The sequence below is a fragment of the Eleginops maclovinus genome, chromosome 15, assembly GCF_036324505.1.
Source record: "Eleginops maclovinus isolate JMC-PN-2008 ecotype Puerto Natales chromosome 15, JC_Emac_rtc_rv5, whole genome shotgun sequence".
Taxonomy (NCBI): Eukaryota; Metazoa; Chordata; class Actinopteri; order Perciformes; family Eleginopidae; genus Eleginops; species Eleginops maclovinus.
The window spans coordinates 12,438,293-12,460,470 of NC_086363.1; the positions used below are offsets into that span (position 1 = coordinate 12,438,293).

General features: G+C 40.4%; 4 protein-coding genes across 5 annotated transcripts in view; 2 read left to right on the forward strand and 2 right to left on the reverse strand.

Annotated features, from left to right (window-relative positions):
* The window catches only part of stx7l (syntaxin 7-like), a 235,768-nt gene that overhangs the window by 37,241 nt on the left and 176,349 nt on the right, over nt 1-22,178 (reverse strand). The window lies entirely within an intron of this gene.
* On the forward strand, nt 444-5,925 carry wdr21 (WD repeat domain 21). The gene is made up of 13 exons (XM_063901780.1): nt 444-915; nt 1,025-1,173; nt 1,589-1,746; nt 1,877-1,959; nt 2,719-2,821; nt 2,913-3,056; nt 3,174-3,223; nt 3,331-3,410; nt 3,541-3,633; nt 3,920-4,017; nt 4,141-4,317; nt 4,843-4,957; nt 5,224-5,925. The coding sequence occupies exons 1-13, from the start codon at nt 803-805 to the stop codon at nt 5,466-5,468; spliced, it is 1,608 nt and encodes a 535-aa protein (XP_063757850.1). The 5' UTR covers nt 444-802; the 3' UTR covers nt 5,469-5,925.
* On the reverse strand, nt 5,834-13,179 carry zfyve1 (zinc finger, FYVE domain containing 1). Of its 2 annotated transcripts, none has more exons than XM_063901779.1 (13): nt 12,908-13,179; nt 11,967-12,494; nt 11,632-11,875; nt 11,008-11,268; nt 10,663-10,877; nt 10,444-10,550; nt 9,835-9,943; nt 9,650-9,747; nt 8,892-9,009; nt 8,580-8,750; nt 8,221-8,401; nt 7,698-7,811; nt 5,834-7,369 (listed from the first exon to the last, which is right to left on the reverse strand). In XM_063901779.1, exons 2-13 carry the CDS (start codon nt 12,453-12,455, stop codon nt 7,137-7,139), a joined length of 2,340 nt encoding a protein of 779 aa, XP_063757849.1. In that variant the 5' UTR covers nt 12,456-12,494; nt 12,908-13,179; the 3' UTR covers nt 5,834-7,136. The 2 variants fall into 2 exon arrangements, with proteins under 2 accessions (XP_063757849.1, XP_063757848.1); XM_063901778.1 differs by having other exon boundaries at nt 12,640-13,179.
* On the forward strand, nt 13,422-16,593 carry pigh (phosphatidylinositol glycan anchor biosynthesis, class H). The gene is made up of 4 exons (XM_063901781.1): nt 13,422-14,134; nt 14,996-15,205; nt 15,290-15,373; nt 16,061-16,593. The coding sequence occupies exons 1-4, from the start codon at nt 13,955-13,957 to the stop codon at nt 16,130-16,132; spliced, it is 546 nt and encodes a 181-aa protein (XP_063757851.1). The 5' UTR covers nt 13,422-13,954; the 3' UTR covers nt 16,133-16,593.

Genomic DNA, 22,178 nt, shown 5'->3' on the forward strand with positions numbered 1-22,178 from the left:
GAGAAATCTGTCAACATCCAATGTCCAAGTCTTTAGAGTAGTAATCATATCATGAAAATAAAGGCATTTGTGTTTATTTTTAGTGAACACATCACAATTGGAAATAAGGCTGAAACATTATGAGCTATATGTCATGATGTCCTCTTTGGTTGTGGGTTAGGGGGTTGATAGCGGTTTGAAAAGTAATCCACAAGTAATTTATTTGTACTTCATTAGAAATGTATGAGGAAAAAATGAAAGCCACCTAGTCTGGTGAGGACATACATTGCCGTAGTATTTTATTATATTTTGATCCGTCAATCAAGTTAAACAAGACAAATCCCTTTACATTGTTATTTTGATGCGTGGCTGAAACGTTTACAAAGAAAGCAACCAATATATGCCTGCAACGTCAGGCACTTTTGTTAGCGATCAGCCAATGAATGCCATTTGGAGGCGGGACAACATGGCAGGAACTCAATGTACAGCAATTAGCCTGTTAGCTCATGTGGTATTACAACTGATACCTGAATTCCGTTTATTAAGAAAATAAAGACTGTTTACACTCAAAGGAAAGCGTTTTCAATAACATATTAAACCCGTTTTTACGTTTACTCAGGTTTACTGTACAGCATTGCTTTAAAAGTGTCACAAGAGATGTGTAGTTGATGTATGTTGCCTTAGAATGCTAAAGAATGCCACTTGCTAACTTAGCTAACAAGTAAACATGCTACATCAACTAGCCTTATACACTCGTACACACAGAAGTTATTGAAAGACAGCGTGTGGTGAGGAGCCTTACTGTAATACCTAAACAGCAGGGATGAAGAAGTGGAACTGGAAAGAAGGACAGCGACCGTACAGGAGACGAGGTGGGGGACAACGCCATGGATGGTACAGAGGAAACCGGCAAAGGCTACCACAGGAGGAACAGGCGTAAGTTAAATGAAATATTGAAGCCTAGTTCTGTTGAATAATGTGATATGTGTTCAAATAGGGCATGGTTTGGGACGTCAGTAAGAGACAAGGTGTGTTGCCTTCACAGGTCTGGATATAATAATGAAGGGCCGTCAGTAAGAGCAACTCAGAGGATAAATGAAAACCACCCGTCCGCCTCTTCTTCGTCCTCCTCATCTTCCTGTTCTCCCTCCCCATCTTCTTCTTCCTCCTCTAAGACCAGTAGAGCTGCACCAGGTGAGAACCGCTCAACAACAAAGACTTTATCAGAAAACACACAATCCTTACAATACAATTCTTAAAACACACACACAAAACACACGACCATCACTATACCCTTTATTAGGAATACACCTTACTAGATAAATATCCTAGGGTCACATAAACATGAAACCTAACATTTGTTTACTTTTATTTAAACTATGTATTCTTTTATCTCTAACACATGTATTTTTATTATTGCAATATTTGTATGCCTTGTCTTGTATCTTGTTGTTTGCCACTTCTGTTCCTCTGTGTACTGTGCTACACTGTTGAAATATAGATGATAACTAATCTATTTCTTCTGTAAACAACATCATCATGGCTGTAACTTGAATAACAAGAACAAAAGGTATCCATGTCTCATTTCATCACCTGGTTCTTTTTCCAGAGCTGCCTGGGTTCTACTTTGACCAGGAGAAAAATCGCTACTTCCGCCTGTTGCCTGGACACAACAACTGTAATCCGCTGACTAAAGAGCAGTTGAAGGAAAAAGAGAGAGAGAAAGACAGAAACAAGATGCTGGCGGAGGATGAAAAGCCCAGGAAAGTAAGTCCGTTGTGGAGGGGAATTACGGCAATTCTTTCTAAGGGTTGTGTCTTGGGCTTGAAGCTACAGTGATTATTGTTTCACTTCATGCTTGTGTTGAATTATTAATCATTTAATATCTTCTTTATAGAAAGCACCAAGAAAAGGACTTAACACTTCACTTCTGCTGCAGAAAAGACACCTTGGCATGTTACCTGAGAACTCGTATTGCAGGTACCGCATCGCACTCTGCTCATGAAATGTTGAACATCCGGCTGTTTTTTGTATCCTATCCAAAGCTGTATTACATTAGAGAGAAAAGAACCAACAAAACACAGTCAAACTTTAATGATAATCAGTTCTGTATGTGCTGAAGGAGTTTTCGTTGCAGCATTGCCGAGCCGCTAATCATGATGCAAATCATTTTTGACGTGTGCTGGAAAACAGTCATAGAGGAACATGCTATACTGTATTTAGGATATTGTGCTGCCTGTCAGTTTTAATAATAAGAATTAAATTGACACATAGTTGTAACCCAAATGCATCAAGATGAGTCTTTTTGCTTAACACTTAAAAACGTATACATAATAAAATACATAAACACACAGATTAAGATTCCAGCTAAAGGTTATTTTCCTTTTTCGACTAATGATCAAGATTGATAAATTACTTGTTTGGTCTACAAAACATCACAAATTGTGAAAAACATCCATCCAGGCTTCTTAGATGTATAATCCTAAACTTCTGAATATTATTCAAAGCTGAAATAAGCAGGTCATTTGTATATTTGACTGACTGAAATTGTCATTTTCTGCCATTTTGCATGAAAAATGTAGCTAAACCATATATCGTTTATCAAAATAGTTTTTCTCTTGATCGACTAATCAATAAGAAGACTGTCAGTTCTAACACAGATAGTGGGGGGGAGAAGAATTATTGATTTAGTTGAGATGATTGTCCTGTCATGTTACCGTGGTTACTGTGTGTCTCCAGGCTCGTGCATGAGGTGAAGGTCAGTGAAATGAGACGCCACAAACTGGAGATCCAGAGCACGGACAACACTAACCCCAACACCGACAACTTCAGACTCATAGTGGTGAGAACACAAACACACACTATGTATCATACTTATACCTAATATTTCAGTCATTATAGAAAGATGTTTTCCTCTTCTTCGTCTTCCTCAGGGGGACTCTGCATGCGAGCGAGTGTTCACGGTCAACGATGTGTCACACGGAGGCTGCAAGTACGGCATCATGAACTTCAGCAGCAGCAGCCGGGGATCCCTGTCTGTGGAAATGTGCGACAACCTCTACTTCACAAACCGCAAGGTGGGAGCTTTTCCCTGATTACACTGTTTGCGTACCAATGTTCCGCATCACATTTCAAGAAATCCCTGTGTATTATAATAAGATAAATCCAATAAGCTTAACATTTGGCTGTTTCAGGTGAATTCCATCTGCTGGGCCTCGGTCAACTACCCGGACTCCCACGTCTTGTATCCTTTTTCATCTACTGTAGTTTGTTTTTATTAATTTGACATCCATCAAACTCGTGCAGCTTTAGACTAAGCTAGTATATTTCCCCTTGACCTATGTGACCTAGGCTGTGTCTGGTAGGAGCGGCAGACACCCCCGGCTGTGTCAGTTTACTTCCTGCTTCCCTCTTCAGCAACTCCAACCCAGGTTGTACTGAGTAGAATCCTCTCAGGTTTCTCACGCTATTTCAGGCACTCACACTAGCCTACTTGGTTTTAAAGACATATTTCATGTTGTTTGTTTGCATCCACATTTAACATTTCTCCTCTGTCCTCAGACCAGCCCGGGATGCTGTGTAGCTTTAAGATTTCCTCCGCCTGGTCTTGTGCTTGGTGCCTCAACCCCCAGTTTGACAAGACCTTTAGCACTGGTGTGTATTAATCCTCTTTCAAATCATGATCAAATATGATTATTATAACCAGATCATTATCAAATCTTGTTTCTGTAGAGGCGTACATTTGTTGACTTGGATATGGCTTTAGCGTATTAAACAGTCTATTAAATAATGCTGAATATGTTTGGATGGGAAAAATGTACAGCAACTCATGAGTGATCGAGAGGGATGGTTGCAAAAGCAGAGAGAGCGTATGTTGCCAGGAAATGTTGTGTTATCTGATTGAGCATACAAATTGATGTGTTCTTGCATGTTATGGCAGGCCTGTCTCGAAGGGTGATCGTAAAAGATGCTGAGACGGGACGAACGCAGACATACAGCACCGGTAGCGATGTGCTGGCTCAGCAGTTTGCCCTTAGGGTGAGTATTCTGATACATTTAAGTGATGACTGGTAACATGCTATAGTTTGGAGTGTTACAAAGGACACTGTAAGAAAGAAAGAAACAAAGAACAAATGTTAAATACCTCCCTTTTTCTTCCAGGACCCGGTGCTGTTTAATGGTTGCCGATCAGGAGAGATCTTCAGCATCGACCTGCGGCAGCGTGGCCGCAGGGATCAGAGCTGGAAGGCCAGCCGCTTCCATCAAGAGTCAGCCATCACCTCCGTACGCGTCCTGCAGGATGAGAACTACCTGCTTGCTGCTGACATGCTGGGCCAGGTCAGGCTTTAAGATTAGATGTTTTGGTCTGCTTTTTGGTATGACATATAGTTCCAAATAGGTAGTATGTTCACTATGTTTAAGTCCTGAGATGAGGATAATGACACAAGTGGAAAAGAACATAAGTGATCATTAAAAAATAGGGATGCACACAGATTATAATAAGAAATGTATGTTATATATAATTCAATAATGAAATCATACCCCGATAAATGATCTGCTGATGAAGCCAAATACATCTTCAGAAGAAGACATTAGTTGCAATGTGCAATAGAAGTTTTTTAATTTACTACAAAAAAAGTAATGAGGTGAGGGATATTAAACCTCAGGTGTGCATAAACTACAGGTTATGAACTTTAAAAAAAAATGGAAATAATGGTTACCATACCTTTATCATTTATGAGCAGCGGGTAGTTATTGGTTGGTAGCCTAAAAACATCCATATTGTGCAGCCCTTCTAAAAAAATATTAACCCACATGAATGCTATTATTGCTAACATTTTGTTATTCTTCAATTGTATGCAGATTAAGCTGTGGGATGTGCGTGTGACAAAGCCTGTACAGGAGTACAAAGGGCACTACAATGAGCACGCCTACCTTCCCATTCATGTAAATGAGCCAGAGGGACTCCTATTGGCAGGTAGGAGACAACAAAACACAACGTGCTCACATGAACAAACTGTGGCTTTGATAATGTTCACTCTTAATCTCTCAATCAAATGTATGCCAGCTTACATCTACTATGCTCTGACATACTGTACTTAGTGCCAGTCACGCAAACTTGAGCCTGTTGCAAATTAAAAAATGCCTGCCAAAGAGGTCTCATGTCTCTCCCATGTTGCTTTCCGACTCCGATTGGAAAGAGAAAACACTCACTTTGATTTCCCTCCTCTGTTCCTTCCCCAGTCGGTCAGGATTGCTACACCAGGTTATGGAGCCTCAAAGATGGCCACCTATTAAGGACTATCCCATCACCCCACCCGGCCGCAAACGACATGATCCCCAGCGTGGTTTTCTCCTCCAAGCTGGGCGGCTGTAGGGGGCTCCCTGGCCTGCTCATGGCCGTCAAACACGACCTTTACTACTTCCCGTACAACACCGACTACCAGGAAGGAGATGAGCAGCCAGCCAGCTCAATACGAAAAGACTGAAAACTAACAAATCCTCTTCAAAACAAGGACTTTGTTTTATGCCAAATGTATGGAAGGAATTATATTCATATACAAAATATATAGGTATTTTATAAAGACAAGGGTCGGCCAGTATGCTGTTCATTTTTGTGTGCGGCATACATGGCGATTTCTGAAGTGAAGACATCTGTAACCTTTACAAGAAAAAGTGCCCTTACTTAAGAATTGGTTGACTGTGATTTTTTTCTGTTATTTAGGATTTCTTTGATCTGATTTGAAAAGGATGGTGCTGTGTTCATACAGTAAATCAACACAATTTCTTATTCTTAAAAAAATGATGGTAAACTATTGCTTTGCATTTGCTCCTTAATGACACACACAGAGACTGAGTTTCTGCAGTTTATTACATACTGTATGAGCATAAAGGTATTGATTTGTTCCTTTTGATATTTCGCATTCATTAAACATCTTTCTCTGAGATAGGGACGGTAATAAGATTCAGTTTTTGTTGAAATGGTAACCAACTCTCCCAATCAGTCACTTTAAAAAATAAAATAAATCCAGTCCTAACCAGGCCTTAGTGTTCAGTCGGAAGCCCTAGCTGCATGTATTTGTCAGATAATTGTACAGTACAGTCTCAAACGTTGCCCCTAGCTAACTAGCTACACAGCCTGAGTCGACAGAGTAAACGTTTTACTCTAAATATTTTCCTTGATTTGAGGGGCCAGCCTCAAAGATGTTTTCAAGTTGGTTTTTTTCTGTTCCATATTGCTACTGTGAGCCAGCCACTCTATAAAAGCAGTTCCTGTTATAGTTCATCGGATGTGTATAGATAGTACATTTAACATTTTAATAACAACACAGGCCTTTCAAAAAAATATCCCTATTATAGTAAACCATTTCCCCATATATGTATGTCCTATGTTCAATTTAAACAATGTGGACAGCATTATTAAGGCTGATCTGCCCATTCAAATGCACAAACAACCACACAGTAAGGAGGGATTATAAGAAGTTAAGTCATTCTATAAGTAGGAATGCATCTCCGTGCTACAGTACATTATTGGCTTCTGATTGTTCTAGGAGAAACTACTGTAAATCCATTTAAAAAAGGACCCTAATTCATTTTGGTGGATCATTCTTTTAGGGTTTTTCTGTAATGCTAAATCCAGGGCTCCAGCAGAAACATTCTCAGAATAATAATGCTTACCTGGAATCAGTTTAAGACGCATCTACTTTTAAACAGTTCCCATATGTAGGAAAAAGCTGCTAATAGTACTAGTGGGTCACACTGGGAGGGATTGTCAAAGGGGTTGTACATCAGTACAGGTATTAAAAGGATTAGGGGTACATGGGTATTTACCGCACTCAATTTTAAGCTTGTACACTTAAAACTAACTTTCATAAAACACGGGCAAGCAGTTTTATCTCTCCTCTCTCCTCCTCTGTCTGACATTCTTCACAGTGTAAAATATAGGCATATTTAAGTGAAAGAACATTAAGGTACTGACGAACCCTTTTAAAAAACAATAAGTCAAACCTGCCACAGACAGTCTACTGGCAGCCAAGAAATGCCGCTAAAAAGAGACAAAAATGGAACTGAAGCCTTTGAGCCAAATGTCGTCAATTCCAGTTTACCGACAGGCGTCCTTAAACAGCCTCCTCCTCTGACTCCTGGTCCTCGTCCTGCTAGAGCTCCCCGGGTTTTTGGTTGCAGCCGTTGCACACCCTCACCAGGTGATCCCAGCCACGGGAGGGCACGGTGCGGCGCTCCAGGGAGCAGTCGCCGCACACGCCCTGTCCACAGGCGCGGCAGTGGTGGATGGAGAGGCGTGGGGAGAACTCCTTCTGGCACTCGCTGCAGGAGTGGATGTCCTGATCTGGGACCCAGTAGGCCGGGCGGGCAGCGTCCTTCATTAGGCCTGGACGCACAGGAGAGGAAGGACTTATTCTGACAGCCGGTTAAAGTGAGAGCTTCGGTCAAAGCTGATCAGAATACTCTATTTATCCCCAGAGGAAATTGGATTTTCAAACATTTGAGAATTTTAAAAAAAGTGCACATTGTAAAAAAAAGTTCTGTACTCCTAATATAGCCAACATTTTCTAAAATTGGCTCAACATTCTGCATTTCTACTTAAGTATTTTTTAAATATAGGTATTTTAAGACAAAAGTATTTCTACTAATAAAGGGTCTGAGTCCTCTCCCACCACTGACTGTCCATTGATAATGGAGACCGATGTAATGCTCACCCAGAGGGATGTCAATGGCACCCACTACAGCTCCTAAAGTGTTCTGCACCGCCTCCCCCACCTTCCTCGCTATCAGGGTGCCTCCCTCCTCTTCCAAGGCAGCGTCCAGTAACTCTGCAGGATTTGAGGAAAAATGTGAACAGAAAATCAGGAATCCATATAATGTTATAAAGAGGAACACACGTTATTTGTAATTAAGGTAACACAATATTATTTCCATGACCTAGAAAGTTCACAGAAAGAATATGAGCTGCTCTTTCCCAAAGCCGGAAAACTATGACTCATGACATTTTGAAAGTTGTCTATGTAGCTAAGAGATTTTTTGTCTCAGACCAAAGGCAAAAGAAAACATTACAAGAGTTATGTTAAGGTGCTTTAAACAAAGCATTTAGACGGTGTTACTTTTTTAATTAAAATGTCAAAAGAATAAATACAAAAAAGCACTAAAACAGCATATATTAGATGTATGATTTTTTTTTTAAATGGAGAGTAGAAATTAAATCCTATATTTAGAGGGATTTACCAGTGGAAATTTCTCTGTTGTGGAAACACGCGTCACAGACTCGGACAGGTGCGAGGCCCCAGCCTCTCTCCGGGACCGGACGGGTTTTTGAGGAGCAGGAGTCGCAGAAACCCTCTCCGCAGGCACGACAGTGGTGCTTTGTGTCATTGGCCTGGAACTCCTCCCCACATTTAGTGCATTTCTGCAACGCAAACACACAATAAAACATGATCATACTGCCAGTTAAACTGTAGATATACAGTTAGCCCATAGAGTATATGATTGTATTTGTGGGCACCGTAAAATCTTGTCTTTATAGGAAAACCATGTGCGGTTTAACAGCCGTAATAAATTGGGAATTTAGAGATTCAGTTGCGCACCGTGATAAGGGAGTTTGGTGTCCAGTAGGTAGGAGCGATCTGGTCGGTGAGCCAGGAGGTGACGGCTTTGGCTGGCTTCACGCTGAGTTCAGACACTGACTGAGAAATGTATTTGACTCCATCCAGCAACCTCTGGGCGGCGTTGTTGTTGTCTTTCAAAAAACCGTCAGACTGAAAAAAGGCAAGAGGAGAAAAACAGCTGAGTAAAGATACAAAGGAATACACTAACTACTCTACATCATACTTTAAATATTGTTAAAGAATCTTAATTTGACATTTGTTGTGTACATCACCATGTAAACATAGCCTTACCCCGGGCCAGATGTGCTGGATCTCTGTTCTGACCACTGTTTCCACTGGGTCCTGGTTACCGTACCAGTACTGCCTGCTTCTGTAGATCACTGCACAGTTGGGGCACTCGATTACATACCTGGACCAAGACAAAAAGCATCTCAGTTTCCAGGGGACAGATTGTGTTGCCTCTTTTGTTTTGTACGGCACAGCAGCAAAACATTTCTCGTGGCACCTTCTGTTTGAGTAAGAACCATAGGGTCCTGTTGTGGGTGTCAGTTTTGCTAGACTAGTAACCTGTTAGAGACTGTTGACAGCAGAGGGTGAAGTCAAATAAATTACTTTTATGAAAATATAACAGCCTTTAGTGCATATCAACTACATTTGTTGGTGATTGGTCTCCTTACTTTAAGGATGACTGAAATAAATATACATAGATTCGGATCTATTCCACTTTTTCCTATAATTCATGTGTGTTTAAGCATACAATACCAAGATGGAAAAGGGCATTGATTTTTCAGTTTTAGGAAGGATTCAGACATCAACAAAAATCTAATTTTACCATAAAATACTCTTTATACAACCATTAATATAAAAAGCTAGACATACGGTAATTAAAAAACATGGTTGTGCTTTGTTCGGGTAGGGTGGGTTAACTGAAGTAAAGCCTTTTTGGGGATTTGTTGCTGTTGTATAGTTCAACTGGGTTGATCGCACTGTGCATGCCAGGCAGACATTTCCAATAATCTTCTTCATGGCTCTGTGGCAGCCGGACTCACCCAGACCAGGCGTAGATGGCCAAGCCAAACCACGGTGAGTCAGACGAGGCCGTCGTTTTGGGAACCACTATGACCTCCTTTCCTCCTTCATAGCAGGCCTGAGAAGTTTCAGCAGAGAAATTGAGAATCTATACACGCAGGTATACTTCAACATGTACATGTGTGGTATTGGGGCTTGTACTTGCCTTGCAGGTGTAGATGCGGTTGTCGTACTGTGCAGAGTAGCGGCAGCGGTGTTTGGCTTCGTGGTCGAGACCTTCCTTGAGGTGATTCATGCTTCTCTTACAGCCTGAACTGAGAGTCAAGAGACAAACGGCCACATTTGTATGGGGATATTGAACTCGCATTTTCAAAAATCCTACATTTTGTTTTTATTGTCTTAGAAATCCAAAAATATGAGCAGACAGGAATTACTTTTCCAAATCGAACTACAACTTGCCTAGGCCATTGAAACCACATACAGGACTGTACCAGAAACGGCGGTGTGTTCCCTTTTAATGTTCCCCTCCGCTCCCGGCCTCATTAACGAGGCCCGGGACCCCCACTGTCACTGACCCTCAGTTACATCATAGACTTTATGCATCACATTCAAATGTAACAATGTAACAATATTTTTTGGCACATTGAAACTTTTAAGAGGTGTACATTTTTTATCGTGACTAATTGGGTGGGTGTCTGTATGAGAACCAGGGGGAAAGAAATGACTAAAACTTATGATTTGTATTGTCACTTGTTCAAATTCCTACTTTTTGTTAATGTAATGCAAAGTTGGCAGCGCTTAGAGAGACACCTACCCACAGCTGAGGCAGAGGCTAGAGCAGGTGAAGTACTCATCTGGAAAGAATGAGTTACTGGCCATGTGTTCATCGGCTATCTCCCCGCTAAAGCGATCGCTCAGGGCCTGAGGGAAGGAAATGAAGAGTGAAGACTCAACAAAACTGGCTGTAAGTATTGACATATCAAGAGGTGTCAATATATAACACTAGTTTCTGAGAACAATCAAGGGTCTTTACCTGCAGGGCCTTGTAGATGACGCTGGCGGAGCGCGGCGAGCGGGTGGTGTTGTTGTCCAGCTGCTGCTCCAGGCTGTGCAGTAAACCGCTGAAGTCCGTGGGAGGGTTGTATGTGCGAGTCCCACGGTACTGGATAGAGCTAAACGCTTCTGGAAACAGACCCAGCTTCCTGAAACGCTCCTGGAGAAGACGCTCCACCGATTCTGAGGGTTTGTCTGGAGATGGAGAGCACAACAGAGACCGACAGAGAGTTAAGAAGAGAAAACATAAGAATATGATGACAGTTTTCTTCAATAAATTCCAATAAAAATACAGTTTAGAGAATTACGAGGCTGATTTGTGTACCTGATCCTAGGAGCTTGGTGTGGACAGTCTCATGAAAGATGATTACAGCAGGGCCCAGAGTGGACAAGGGGACATCTAGACCACAGCGGGTGGTAGTCGCTTTCAGCTCTTTGGTGAAATGTTTCAGGTAAGCGTCTGATGCATCGCCTAGGAACTTGAATAGATCGTCGTGGAGACGGTCTGCATGGGTTCGGTAGATCACCACATCACAGATGGCCAGGACTTTAAGGAGCAGGCGTGTTCGCTGACCCTGATTTGCTCCTGATGAGTGCAAAATATAATTGTGTTAAATGTGTAACTCAATGGAGGAAAAACATGCCTCCCATTACTGATGTTTATTACATGGTATTAAAGGGACAGTTCAACCCAAAATAATCAACTTAGATTGTTTTTGTGTGAGATGCTGAGTATTGGAGAGGAGACATTGCTGTTGAAATTGTATTCATTAGAATGTTTTGGGTGCTTTGAACACCAAAAGCCAAGTGCCATGTAGATCTACCAATGGGCAAACTCACACCAAAGCAATCTAGAATGATAAATAGCACTACAGGTAGGAGAGAAGATATGCACTTTTGAATGTTGGGTGAACTGTCCCTTTAAGCTACACCATTGTTTGTCCCATACCAGCTCCAAGCAGTCCTTCCGTGTCGATGACTACCACCCGGTGCACAGGGTCCATGGCGGCCCACACACCCACGGTGCAGGACTCCTGGGTGGGAGAGGTCTTGAAAACTTCTCGTCCAAGGAAGAAAGTATGGTTCAGGGTGTGAGACTTGCCCTCCCCAGTGTTTCCAAAGATGGAGACCACCTTTAGGAGCTCATCCGGCTTGCAGCGCAGTCTGCTCACAAAGTCGTCCTCATCCTTCACCTGAGAATCCACACAAGATCAGTCCCATTGTAAAAAAAAAAACATGAATCAGGTGATGTCACACTATTTAAATATACGTTAAAGTATCTACCTGCATCTCCTCCTTCTCGTCCACCAAGATGAAGCTGCACACTTTCTCCAGCTCGGCCTTCAGTATCTCCATCTGTGACTCCCCTGCAGCCATGCTGTTGTCCTGGGGAGCTTGTGCAGGAGGGTAAGGTGTCATAGGGTGCTTCCTCTTGTTGACCCCACTGTGGGTGCGTTTCTGGCAGTCCAAACACAGGTTGATCTTGCAGCCCTGGCAGCGCACCACCGCCCTGAGCCGTCCACCGTTCACGGGGCAGCTGCTGTCCCCTTTGCACGAGTCACAGAAAGGGACGTGGCCGGGTGCAATCCGAACCCGGTCGTGGTTCCTCATCCGCTCCTGGCGATGGAGCTCCAGTTCGCAGCGGGCACACTGCAGGCTGCCGCATTCATCGCACTCAAACGCAGCCTCGTCAGAACCCCCGCAGGCGTAGCTCTCCTGACAGCCCAGCAATGTGTTCATCCCTTTATCTACAGCTGGACTTTGACCACTCATGTCAAAAAAATGGACAGGTCAGTGGATACCCCTCGGTTACTAAAAGCAAGCGGAAGACGCAACGTATTGGTTCGGTTATTGAGAAGTGATGCAACCTTTGTTGAAACTCTCCTAAAAGCAATTTAAAATGTCAAAAGTGCAATACTGTCTAAAATAGTGAAATGTTAAGCCTATTACTGCTTACCAATGAGGATATTCAGTCAGTAGTAAACAAGAACAGGTATCAATGTAAACGCACTTGTTAAAGACAAGTAAATGACTTTATGTTTTGGCACAACAGTTTGCTAGCTAACGTTAGCTGCCCTGCATCCCCTCTCTTGTTTTTGTAATGCTGCAGCTAACTTGTTTATGCCAAGTTACTATTTTAAAGTAGCCCAGTCAATGTGGGCCATCATTTCTCAAAAAAACACGTTCTGAAAAGCAGTAATAAATAGTTTTATTTTGTCACTAACCATCACAATTGAAGACACTTTCTGAAGAAACAAACAACCTTCGCTTCAGTCGACTGACCTAGCAGTGGCTATCAATCTGACGGACGACGGCTAAATAAAATGCTGCCTCGACACAGTCTAAAACTAGACACGTACACAGTCTAACGGCTACAGCTGACTGCCACATACAGCTAATGTTGTGGAGAAAGTTAGCTTGCAGGGCTCTTCTGTGTCAGACCACTGTAGATGTTGTTGCTTTTACATCAGCTGATCGGCTTGTTTTTAGCCAGAGTTCAAAAGTCACGAAAACATGATGCATTTTGGGATATGAAGGACTTGAGAGTTGCAGAGAAATACATGCAGAAATTAATGTTTTTACTACGTTTATAAACTATTTTATAGTACATATACTAACTTATACCCATTTTGTGTTATTGTAAGGTAATTTGACATCAATAAAGTGGATATACTGAACAACATATAAACCGCTGCCCACAATGCTTTGCACCTTCCAGCTGCTTTAGTGTTCGTTTTTAATTGTAACCGGCGTACACCGGCGTTTACTCAGTTGTACGGGACTGTAACTGATAATAACAGAACAGCATGTTAATATCAATAACTCAGTCATTCTTGTTTTAATACAACATTAATTTAATATTTGTGTGACCGTGTGCTGTTGCGAAACCTGTGAAACACGCAGAACGATAGTGCCCACTGCCCATCCTGTACTTGATGCTAGTTGCTGTACACAACAACATCCAAACCGAACACCCCGGTGTAGGAAACGAGTACACCTAATGTTAGAATAGATTTTTTGGCTACTCAGATGAACTTGTCCTGAGAATATTCAGTGATTTTTGCCGTTACGTTTTTCTCATCCTTTTAATTCAAGATATCTTGTGTCGTAAATGCATGCACATTTAGTCGTCTGAGAAAGCACCACTTGCAGTCTTTATATGCGTCTGACCTTGCCTGTTAACAGTATAGCCAAAGCTAGCTCCTGTCGTCAGTGTTAGCTAGCCAGTTAGCTCCCTGTTTCGCTGTTTCTCTACTCTCTGTTTTGCGTTCATGATGGAAGATGAAACCTTTACTGACATTAGTGGCAAAGCCATCTCTCTGGACTGTCAGAATCACTCCAGCCTCTGCAGGGAGTTCGTTGTCAGCGTCCCTAAAGTGTCCATCGGGAAGGTGATGGTGTACACCTGCTGTGTTTGGCTTTTGGCATACGCTGTGTTTTTCTTCACAGAGGTAAAATAAATGAGATGTTATATAATTATATAATTGTATAGTGTATGTGTGGCATGTAGTCAATAGTTGCGGCATGTAGTCAATAGTTGCTGGCATAATCGCAGTGGCCTTATTTGCTTAAAATCAATGAAAAAATCAATGTATATGATGTTTTTCACTCCTCGATGTTTCTTTTTGGTTTTTATCGCAATAATGCTCGTATTAATTTAAAGTAACTAAGCCTTTACAATTCTACCAATGTGTATTACTTCACTTACATGTTTGTATATCATATATTCTTTGAGCTGAATCGATAAGGCGAGTAATGGACAGTTAACATATGAACAATTGTTCTGATAATCTTTTCATTGTGATAACATTTTTTAATCAATTAGGCCTATAGTTTATTCATGCCATTATTGCAGGAAATTGCTGCATTTATGCTCTTCAAGTGTTGAGAAGTTCTGCTTTTCTCACTTTTTTAAATAATATTTATTAAACTACATTTCGTATGGTTTTGGACTGACAAAGAAAACTATTTGAACTTTGAGCCAACTGGGATAAAAATGTTTCAATAGTATCCTACATATTAAAGGGTAAACGAATAATCAAGGAAATAATTAGCAAATGAATAGCTAATGATATACATTTTTAGTTACAGCTCTATTGACCATTTTTTAGATCCATTACAAGTTTACTTACTGTTCAAGAACAGCAACAGTCATAATGTCACTTTGTTAATGTAAATTTATTAATATTGTCCAAAAGAAGAAACTCCTTATGGACCAAATGTTGTTGATGCTCCTGATCTGTAAATGTAAATGATCAGTCTTCTTTCTGTTTTTGAGTATGCACATTTAAAATGTCTTCCCTCTCTTTCAGAACACAGCCGTTCTGTCCAGTGCCATATTCATCACTCTGGTTGGCATGATGCTTCACATCCACTTTGTGAAGGTAGACCACGAGACCCTGCTTGTCATCGGCTCCTTAGGCATACAGCTGTCCTCCAGCTACGCCTCGGGCCGTGAGACCACCACATTCATTGAGATCGGCAAAATCAAAGATATTGTCATCAATGAAGCTATTTACATGGTGAGGACATTTTTACAACCTACAGATATGTCAGTTTATGCTGTTGTGAGAAGGATGCGTTGACGTCCATTGCTTTTATTTCAGCATCAAATCATCTACTACCTGTGTGTGCTGTTGAAGGACCCGTCAGAGCCTAATGCAGTGTCGCGTGTTGTGCCATTGTTTCAGGTGAGGTGATGAATGTAAGGTGTGAGAACATCCCTTAAAGCAACCTCTTTATGCCAGGTTAATTTAATTGGTTTTTTTATTGTTTACATTCTATATAAAGTCTTTTAAAAGGGCCCTATTACGCTTATTTTCTGGTGTCATATTTGTGTTTTGTGCCTCTACTGTGAAATGTTTACATTCTATATAAAGGCTTTTAAAGGGGCCCTATTACGCTTATTTTCAGGTTTCATATTTGTGTTTTGTGCCTCTACTGTGACATGTTTACATTCTTCAATGTTCAACTAAGGTCTTTATTTTTCTCATACTGCATGTCCTGCAAAAAATAATCCTTAACCTCTTTTCACCCTCTGTCTGACACCAGAGCTCAGTCTGCACTGATTTGTGAGCTGGCTGGCTCTCTCGGATTGGTCAACCTCTTAGAGATGTCCTGCCCTTTAGACTATCAGACACAAAGTGTTGGGAGCACTAGCCAAAAAAAGCCTAATTGTTACAAAGTGATATCACTATGTTGCAGAAGTAAAAAGGAGTCGAATTAGTGCATTTCCGGCGGACCATTTTATATGCAAAATCTATAAAACACACTACAGGAAACAGGAAAGCGCAAACAGCATAATGGGGCATCCTTTAATTGACAGTGTTATCCAGAGTAATGTGTCTCTAATGAACCCTCTTTTCTCTTTTTTCCAGAGTTCAAAGCCAAGGCTTAACTGCTTGATGAAAGTTTACAAAAGCTGTCAGGAGATTCTTTCGAAATGCTGATGACCCACGTGACATACATTTCTTGTCATGCAGTATGATTTCTTGATTAGTAGTTTTCTATTGAATGGATGGAAGCAGGGAGTTTTTCTTTTCCTTTATTCCTTTAATCCTTTTGTGATATTTCTCCTTTTCTTCCCCCTTGTGAATGTGAATGTAATCTATTGAATTCAAAAGCAAGTGCTGCCATGTTATAAACACCAATTGTAGTTTCATCGTGACATTATGTCGTATTTTGTTGTGTAGTTACTGAAATCCTTTTTTAATAATGGCGATTTACCACTATTTTGGACCTAAAGAGCCAATCCTTTTTAACTGACATTCTTATAAATATAAAATTATCTTTCTTAATTTAACATTTTTACTTATTTATACATTTAGAATGTAATTGACTAGTGATGCCAATGTCTGTATTTTTAAAGCATTTACACACTGTATTTTTGATTAAATAAATATTAAAATCATTATTGTTCTTTAATTATTTGCTAGCACTTGCAGATTTAGTTTGATAGTCATTGGCTTTTAAGGAGCTTTAATTTTCTTCCCCAGTAGAGGGCAGACTGACTCTTACTCACACTTGCACAGTATTACCACAAAATTAATTAATCAGTTTTGAAAAGAACTACTAAAATAAATACTAACCTTTGTGTACCCACAATAACATAACAAATGATCTTTTTCATTTATGTTCACAGAAAGCCTTAGAAAGAGTTGTTAAATGTATATTTTCAGATATAATGTTTGTAATGTACTTTTCTATAAATAAGCATCCACACCTTCATCCTCCTCAAATACATTTTGACTTCCTCATAACTACACATATATCTTCATCTCTTTGAGGAAGGAGCCTCTGGTTACCTCTGCTGTCATCTTACCTGCGACTGTTGTTATACCAGTCCTGTTTTCAGAAATGTTACTCAAGGTTACCTCAATGACAATGACAATAATGACAGTGCACGTAGGATCAAGTTCAGAATGAGTAATAATTAGTTTAACTGGAATGATCCAATTAGCAGTTTGATAAAACCTTCACTTCTGAAGTATACAAGGCTGACATGACAGTTTTTGTTGAACTAGATTTGGAATAATTATTATCCAAGGTGTTACTCTGTTACTGTAAGGAGAATGATGCAACAGGCCACATTGCAGTCAGTGCTCACAAAGTTGATTCTTTTCACCCCAATAATGTCAAAACCCAAATCCTTCTGGATAACACCAAAACAAAGACGTGTTGTTGATGTGCGTAGTTTTTACAGAAAAGTAGAACTGCTTTAATTAGTTTCTATATAGATATTTTAATATATGTTTAAAGGTTTTTGAATTCACAGGGAGCAAAAAGTCTTCCCTTCAAAGTGCCTCCTGGTTTTAAGTGACTTATAACAATATGATTGAGTCTTAATGGGTCTCAATTGCCCACAGTTTAAAGTTCAGAGCTCCTGTTTTCACCACCACTCAGCCTATGTTTCCCCCCCAGGCCTTGTTTTTTCCATCAATTTTAAACATCGATGACCATCTGCAGCTCTCTTGGAAAGTCCTGTGTGTGAACCCAGGGCTCCACAGGCCAACAAAACAAGCAGAAGGGTGTGATTTTCACGGGGCCGAGCGTTACGCTGCTGTGAAGAGTGGCCCTCTGACAGGATAATAGTCCCTCCTGGAGGTGCGAAACGGTCAGGAACCAGGCCAAGGAGAAAATCCGGGGGGTGACCAGGAGTGACACCTCAGGGCTTCTGAATAGGCGTCATAAACTAGCATCCCCCCTGAGTGTAAATCACAGGTAGTGTAGAGGCTTGGCAGGCCAAAAACACAGTAAGGCTTTCTTCAGCCAGAGGTGTGGACTGTTAATTACCTCCCTTTATAATAGGCCTGTAATTTAACATTTACATCAGTATTCACCGCCAGTATTTCTGCGACAAATTTTAAATATACACTGCGATTAATTCTGCATGTCCTGCTGCTGCTGGTTTTCACTTAATTTGAGTGTTTTTTGTAGTTCTCTGTAATCTAAATGGTGGATGTGTGAATTCAGCTTTGGGGTGTACCTCCTTGTATAGACGGAGAGGAGGAATTGGAGCCCTTTAGGGAGTTCCCCCTTTACCCCCTGCAGTGCAGAGACACACACAGACACAAACATATACACTCATTGCGAGCTGAGAGGCAAGTTAAAGGAATAGTTTGACCCGGTCTTGCAGACTTCTTGTGCAACACTGCAAATTGATTATATTTTCACACTTTTTTGTATGACATAATCAAACAAGAAATAACATGTTAAAATATACTTTTTGTTTTAACTTGTGATTATGAAGTTAATATTACATTAATAGTTGATAGTACAATAGTAAGGATATGAAATATGCCCCAAAGGAAGTGCATCAATCATTGTCCAAGAGGTTAGCAGTTTGGTTTTCCTTGTAGTATCAATTTAATTTATTGCAGGTACTATCACCAGTAATGGAAATGGTAGACAGTAAAACCAAATCAACAGTGGAACTAAACTAATTCCAGTGTGTCCTGTGTTTTTGGGTGCAAGGCTCTTGGCTGAGAAAAATAATATTGATCAGGTTTGTCTTTGCAAGAGTGGCTCCAATCATCGTCGTACTTGGCTAGTCTAAAAAAGGCTAATATTGGCAATCCTTGGAGGTTGGCTACTAGTAGGCAAATATTGTTACCTACACAAAGGCCAGCCCCCGCCCCCAGTTCCAGTGTTTATGCTAAGCTAACCGACATGTTTGAAAAGGACTTAGCTAACATGTCGTACCTTTCAAACTTAACTAGCTGTTTCCCTCCATTTAAGCTAAATTAAGCTAGCCGGCTGCCGGCCGTGGCCTCGTGTTTATACTTCAAACAAGTTTCAGGTTCTTATTTGTTTATTTTGTATTTGCAATACTATTATTGGTAAGCATATGACAATGATATTCTTGCTCTTAGACTTCCTCCAGCCATGCTTCTGAAAAATCAATTAAAAAAAGCATGCCAACATGAGAATCGAAAACATTATTAAATAATATGAATCAAAATACTGTGGCTCCATAGTATACGGTGATAAGAAATTAGTATTGTCACCACTAATGAAAAACCCATGAAATCATTGGTTAAAAAAATACACAAGACAAGAATAAAGTTGAGCGTGATGAAAGGTGTGCACAGGCAGTCACATGGCTCAACAGAAACAGCTTTTATATAAAAGTGACTCCATGTAGTTTGGTTTTGTCTTTGTATTCTTTTGTATTGAGTTCTTGGCTAACAGATGCGGAAGGAAGAGAGCGTCCTTGTATTGTTTGAAGCATGTCGGTTTATACCGGTCCGCACAGGCAGGTGTAACTCAATGTCAGTTTGGATTTGAATGTCACAAAATCCCTCCCTGCCTCACTGTTAATGACAAAGTGAGTTTTACCGGTAGCCTTTATTTCCTTTCTGCCTAACACGTTCACAGTGTTGTAGGAGTGTTTCTTCTGTGGGACAGGCATAGTCATATTACCCTGCGAACCATTTTCAATATGCAGGATTTTACTCTGTATGTCTTTATATATTTTCTAAAGTTAGTTGAGCAAAAACTAGTGTGCAGTTGACTGTTTGACATTAGAGATTACCTCAGGGACATCCATCCGCAGCATCTCTTTGTTCTTCTCCCTTACACTCAAAATGCACCTGATCAGGTCTCTGTTCAAACAATGCGTGAAAACAAACCGAAAAAGAACGCAAACCATAAAGTAAATGTCTTAAATAAAGGCTGTTAAGACATTAAAAAGTCTTAATTAGAAAATATTTGGCTATTAAAAAGGTGGTAAAAAAACTGTCCATAAACATTTTCATGGGTGTCATAGGTATTGACATAATACAACAGAAAACCAAAGCTATTCATGTTCAGTCGTGCTCAGCCTCCTGCACTAAACTCGATTGTGTTCACATTAACAACAATAGGAGTGCAGATAAGCCTGGTCTCCTGGGTGGCATGGCAGAACCATGTCATCACTAAGTCATTTTGGACAAATTAACAATTATCTTATACTTATACTATATAAGATATTATCTCTAGAACTCTTTTGTTACTGTGACCCACGCAAGGCGCAACTCAATGCAGAAAAAATAACAAATGTGCAATTTCTTAATCCTCAACCTCATTTAGATTGTAAGATCTTAGAGCTTTCAACAAACTCCCTTCTATCTCCTATTCAAATAATACAACTGCTACCATGTCTCCCCAAATGTAATTGTGTATGTAACTTACATGTATGTATGTACATTTACTCACGTTCTGTAGCGTACCTAAGTAAAACATTTTAAGATGAGTATTACCATTTTTGGAAATACTCAAGTTCTTTATACTTCTCCTTCACTTAATTTGACATTGAACACTACACATAAAATGTCTGACAGCTTTTGTTACTTTTTAGATTACAGTTTTTTTTATATCCTGTCCAGTAAAAACAATGTATCTCCAAATAATTGTATTAGAATTCCCTTATTTCTTTATCTTAATAATGCCTATAAAACCCCATCTTGGATTAGCTGGAAATACATTATCACAAAACTTCCCCCAACAAGTTAAGAAGCAATCTAATTTGTGGATTTAAAAAATCGTATTTATTATTGTATAAAGGCCGTGACTGAAACCAGAGTGAGTAATAATTATTTTTACTTCAGGGGAAGACTTAAGCTCTTATTTGCTCAGGGAGCAGTTTCCTTCCTGGACAGGAAAGTCCTGTGCTTCCCTCCATCTGTCCTCTCACAGGTGACAATGTTGAACCTCAGTGAGGCTGCCAAAATGTGTTCACCCCAAGCATTTAACACCCAGCCTGATTCTTGGTCAAACCTTTAATGCCTCTGTTAAAACCACTCAAGCTCCCTCCTTTTTTTGAATCTGCCATTCAGTTTAAATTCAAATGACAAATGAAACAGATTCCTCTCAGGCCACGCCCACGCAGCGTCACCTGGTAGATGTGAGGTAAGCCAGACGAACTTCAAGTCAGACCAGCTGGCAGCAGATAAGAGAGCCAAAGCCTGCTCTACAGGTCTGTCAGGGAGCTGACAGCAGAGCTGCCTGCAAACATGTATCCGTTTTACTCTGTTTGTCTTCAGAGGAAAGCGCTCAGCCATTGTAAAGATTGTGTCTGAGCATGTTTTTTTTTCTTCATGCATGTGTTTAAGGGCAGGTCTAAAATTACCATATTCAAATCCACTGGTCATATTGTGGTTCCGTTAATCTTGAAATAAGTGATTTGATTTCCTCTTTATTCTGTGTCTCCTCTCATTACATTGCTCCATTCCCACATACAGTATCAATCGTATACCATTGAAATGGGATGACAGTTCTCTGGTTTTCTTGACTTTCAGTGGTGCCTCAGTGTCTGTGACCCGTGATTGAGTCAGATATAATGTGGTTTGCATAAAACTTTAAAGGAGATACATTTAAAAAAGACCCATTAATAAACAAATGTGACGTCCACAAACAAATGGGGACGTATGTATGTTCCCAGGGTCTTGTGTGCCGCAGCCGATTATCCTCTTAGTTAGTCGCAATTACAAATCCTTTCAATGAACTTTATGTTCTCAGCATAGTTTTTCCCTTAGGTCAATATTCCCTCTGTCAATATGTTGAAATAAACAACGTACAGCTTAAACCGTACTGTTGTTTTACTCCTTGTAACCTATGACCTTAAATTTGCTTTTAACAAAGCAAGGTAATTTCCTTGACCTAACAGATGGACCAGAGTAGCAGAGCACATGTTTTCCATTTAAACTTTGTCCCTTGTTTCTTCTGGATTTTGAACTACGAACATAGCCCTTACTATTCTTTAACATTTTTATTTTAAGAACACAAGACACTCTTAACTAAAGGAATAGCCCCCCCAAAGCAACACCTCTAACTTGATCTTGATATTGTTTTTTCCGGAGCCTTGTGGTGATGCTCATCCTTAATTTTGTGTCTTATCGTGAATCATTCCAACACTGAAAACTCCCCTTGGACACCTACCAATGTAATGATAGAGATGTTCCCTTCACGTCTGATAGGCAAGCATTGAGATGTGTGTCAAGGATAAGTGCAGCATGC